Source organism: Limulus polyphemus, unplaced genomic scaffold (genome assembly GCF_000517525.1).
Source record: "Limulus polyphemus unplaced genomic scaffold, Limulus_polyphemus-2.1.2 Scaffold3384, whole genome shotgun sequence".
Taxonomy (NCBI): domain Eukaryota; kingdom Metazoa; phylum Arthropoda; class Merostomata; order Xiphosura; family Limulidae; genus Limulus; species Limulus polyphemus.
The window spans coordinates 39,161-44,104 of NW_013668994.1; the positions used below are offsets into that span (position 1 = coordinate 39,161).

General features: G+C 36.6%; 1 protein-coding gene across 1 annotated transcript in view; it reads right to left on the reverse strand.

Annotated features, from left to right (window-relative positions):
- The window catches only part of LOC106469264 (atrial natriuretic peptide receptor 1-like), a gene marked incomplete at its 3' end in the record, with an annotated part of 43,207 nt that overhangs the window by 19,436 nt on the left and 18,827 nt on the right, over nt 1-4,944 (reverse strand). The window contains exons 6-7 of the mRNA XM_022397736.1: nt 4,723-4,884; nt 4,072-4,206 (exon numbers count right to left, since the gene is read on the reverse strand). Of these exons, the coding sequence (XP_022253444.1) occupies nt 4,072-4,206; nt 4,723-4,884 (297 nt within the window). The remainder of the gene's footprint in view (nt 1-4,071; nt 4,207-4,722; nt 4,885-4,944) is intronic.

Genomic DNA, 4,944 nt, shown 5'->3' on the forward strand with positions numbered 1-4,944 from the left:
TTCAGAGCATCAATATCAATTCCAACATGTCAGCCCTTGCCATCACAGTTTTTAAGGTTAAAGTCATCTGAACGAAATTTTCTGAATCATCGCTGACACTTAAAAACGTTCAAAGCATTTCCATAAACTTCTTTGACATTCTCTCTGGCTACAGAGGCGTTGTTTTCGTTCTTGTAATCAAACAGCATTACTTACCGAATGGGTGTCTCGTCGTGTGCCATCACTATAAAGGATTAGACACATTATATAGGCTACACTAACGTGACGTATAGGCGGTTCTTTTAACTATTATACATGATGTACGTTTGGGGGGTGGGGGGTAATGAAAGTGTTCCAAAACGTGACATTAATTTCTTGACGACCCAATATATGTAGAATGCCAGTGTAAAGTAATGTACGTAAAATGATTGTCGTAAGTTTGCATGTTAAATAAGCATATTTTTCAGGTCAATAAGTGATTTCCATATAAAAGGTCAGGAAATGTACAAAAAATTATCAAATATAGAACTAACCAATTAGTGTTTTATATAAAATCAACTGTATTAAATCTAGCTTTTGATTACACACTGAGACATGATCTCATCGTGATTATGGTTCCACATCGTAGTGCTGTGACTTCATGTCCGTCTGTCATGGCGACCTAACAACTTGTAGTACTTTGACGTAATCGTTTCTGATGACATCATCGTCTCTACCCCTCTCCTATTGCGCGCCCTCTAGTGACACTTATGACGTCATCCTCTCTTATGACACTATCGTCTCTACTACTTCTCCCCTCTCCATTGCGTGAAGTCTACACTGGTGTGGCGCCCTCTGGCGGCGCGTCTGAAATGGGCCCTAACCACTTATGTTCCATATATAGTTATAACTCAACACACATTCCTTATGTTATATATATACAGTTATAACTGAACACACCTTTTCCAATGAGCTTGAAAGAAAACATCCATATTGGTTTCGACTACCAGGATTGTTGTCTCAATAATAACAGGAAATTTCAGATAGATGATCAAATATAATACCTACCTATAGATTAAGAAACCAGCAATGATTCCCATCAATATGATAGCTCCTGCTACAATTAGCGCTGATGCATACGGTGGAAATGGCTCTACAGGATTAATAAAAAAACTACTTAAGAAATTAAATTAAATTTCACTATTACTGTAATCATGTAATTAATTACTCACTACTCATTGTTGCACCAGTGCTCCTCTTGGAATGTTGAAAACTCACATTGTTGTGGCTCTTTGTTCGTTAACCTGCTGTAAACCTAGGTTATAGTGGCTCTTTGTTCGTGAACCTACTGTAAACCTAGGTTATAGTAGCTCTTTGTTCGTGAACTTGCTGTAAACCCAAATAATAGTGGTTCTTTGTTCGTGAACTTGCTGTAAACCCAGATTATAGTGGCTCTTTGTTCGTTAACCTGCTGTAAACCTAGATTATAGTGGCTCTTTGTTCGTGAACCTATTGTAAACCTAGGTTATAGTGGCTCTTTGTTCGAGAACTTGCTGTAAACCTAGGTTATTGTGGTTCTTTGTTCGTGAACTTGCTGTAAACCCAAATAATAGTAGCTCTTTGTTCGTTAACCTGCTGTAAACCTAGATTATAGTGGCTCTTTGTTCGTTAACCTTCTATAAATCCAGATTGTAGTGGCTCTTTGTTCGTTAACCTGCTGTAAACCTAGATTATAGTGGCTCTTTGTTCGTTAACCTTCTATAAATCCAGATTGTTGTGGCTTATTGTTGGTTAATCTGCTGTAAACCCAGATTATAGTGGCTCTTTGTTCGTTAACCTTCTATAAATCCAGATTGTAGTGGCTCTTTGTTGGTTAACCTGCTGTAAGCCAAGATTCTAGTGGCTCTTTGTTCGTTAACCTGCTGTAACCTCTGTTTAACTTCTGTATGTGTATTTGAAAATCTCAAATGTGAGGAATGTTTAATCTGTATGTGTGTGTGTTAATGTTGAATATGACGAACGTTTAACCTGTGTATGAGATAATGTCCAATGTGAGGAATGTTTAACCTGTGTATGTGTGTTAATGTTCAACGTGAGGAATGCTTAACTTATGTGTGTGTGTTAATATCCAATGTGAGAATGTTTAACTTATGTGCGTGTGTGTGTTAATGTTGAATGTGAGGAATGTTTAACTTGTGTATATGGTAATGATCAATGTGATAAATGTTTAATCTGTATGTGTGTTAATGCTCAACGTGAGGAATGTTTAACTTGTGTGTGTGTTAATGATCAATGTGATAAATGTTTAATCTGTATGTGTGTTAATGTTCAACGTGAAGAATGTTTAAGTTGTGTGTGTGTGTTGATGTCCAATGTGAGGAATGCTTAACTTGTCTGTGTTAATGTTCAATATGAGGAATGCTTAACTTATGTGTGTTAATGTTGAACGTGAGGAATGTTTAACTTTTGTGTGTGTTAATGATCAATGTGAGGAATGCTTAACTTGTGTGTATTAATGTTCAATATGAGGAATGCTTAACTTGTGTGTGTTAATGTTCAATGTGAAGAATATTTAAGTTGTGTGTGTGTTAATGTTCAACGTGAGGAATGTTTACCAGGTCAACATGCACGTGTGTGTGGATATGTGAATTTATGAGGAGTGTTCAGTAGGAAACAGGGATTTTACTTTCTCATTCGCTAGATATAAGTAAATTGTAGCCAACGAGCCAGCAGCACCATATGTTGTGTGTGTCCACGATAAGTTCTATTGCGTACAATTACAATATTAGAACTTCGAATGATATAGACTTGGACAACGTTCTGTAATCAAAGGAGGTACAGTATTGTATAACTCTATGATTATTCTCCAAAAGAATGATAGTTCTAGCCCTCACAGTTCTTCTGATGTTCGTATTGCAGTACTTTGTATGGTTCTAAGCTTTCACCTGCAACTGTTATTTACCTCTAATGGCAATCTGTATGGAGATCATTCCCAGACAACAGATGTCCCTAGAACAGCTTCACTCCGTTCAAGTGGTCGTTACATCTGTATTTTACGAAACGTTTTTTATTTGTGTGTGTGTATATATGTCGAAGTTTGTGTCATTGCTTACCTATTGCCTAACTTGTTTAATAATTGTAGTTCTGTCGATCCCTCTATTATAACAGCAAGGTGTTTCAGTCGAACTTTAGGCAGAGTAGACATAGTAGGATTCAGAACATTAATGGACTGCAATTGCTTGTTCTCAGTATAGAAGCCGAAACGTCGTCCTATTTTCATTCAACCGACAGTTGCAGTCCATTAAAGTTCTCAAAGTTATTATAACAGCAAGGTGTTTCAGTCGAACTTTAGGCAGAGTAGACATAGTAGGATTCAGAACATTAATGGACTGCAATTGCTTGTTCTCAGTATAGAAGCCGAAACGTCGTCCTATTTTCATTCAACCGACAGTTGCAGTCCATTAAAGTTCTCAAAGTTATTATAACAGTATTTTCAGTAAATAGTGGTTATAATTTACACAGTCTCACTTAACTGTGAATTATAAAAACTGGTGCAGAAGTGAAGGTAGCTTCATGGAGAGAGAAATCTTCACTCTATAAACTTTCTGACTTTACTTACTTTATAGTACGATGATTTTAGTATATTAACACATTCTTTAGTACATTGACCCAGATTCTTTATGGTATTAACACATTCTTTAGTACATTGACCCAGATTCTTTATGGTATTAACACATTCTTTAGTACATTGACCAAGATTCTTTATGGTATTAACACATTGTTTAATATATCGACCCAGGTTTTTTAGTGTATTGACACATTATTTAGTACATTGACCCAGATTCTTTGTGGTATTGACACATTTTTTAGTGCATTGACTCAGATTCTTTATGGTATTAACACATTGTTTAATATATCGACCCAGGTGTTTTAGTATATTGACACATTATTTAATATTTTTGACTCAGATTTTTTAGTGAATTAACACACGTTAGCTCAGTTTTATAATACGGAGAGTATTTTTAAACTTATTAAAAGAAGCGTTCAACATGACCGAGTTTTCCACTGAAGCATGAAGTAATTTCAGCATGACAGAGCATTTGTACCTTGTACTTGACACTGAGGATTTTCCCCAAAGAAACCGCAATATGGAGCGTCAGGGGGTGGTCCTTTCCCGCCTGGCCAGTGAATATTAACTCCGTCTATTGGTTGATATTCTTTACGAGGTCCGAGATAGAGAGCAACAGGCTAGAAATGATGAATCATAAAAGAACAGCTTTAATATAACTGAAAAGTTGGCTATAAATGTAATGCCTATAAACATCAAATAAAAATTAGGTAACTAGTTTAAGGATTATGATATTTTTCACGCATGTGACACACGGGGGAACATGGTAATAGTCCAAAAGATAACGCGTTTAATAACTTGCTAGGGGGAAAACTCGTACTTTGCGGATAAAAAACATGTTTTTTGTGTTTGAATGCACAAAGTTTATAAATGTAAAGGCAGTGCTGTGTATTTAAAGTAATTAAAACAGTTAAGTGAACTGCCCAAACTACTCACGGAACAAACCTGATTGCCGTGCAGGGCGTCTTAATGACTCCGAGGTTAAATGTAAGTGGGTTAAACCTATTCTACAACAGGTGACACACACCAAACACCTCTAGTGTGAAATACACTTTCAGCCGAATGGCCTGATCGAAAATGGCAAGACAATCGACTTGTCTAGTAAGAGACACCAGATCCAACGATGTTCTCAATACCTGGGTATCGGAGGCAAACTCAGAGATATTAATATCTAACGATGCTCTCAATACCTGGGTATCGGAAGCAAACTCAGAGATATTAACATCTAACGATGTTCTCAAAACCTGGGTATCGGAAGCAAACTCAGAGATATTAACATCTAACGGTGTTCTCAAAACCTGGGTATCGGAAGCAAACTCAGAGATATTAACATCTAACGGTGTTCTCAAAACCTGGGT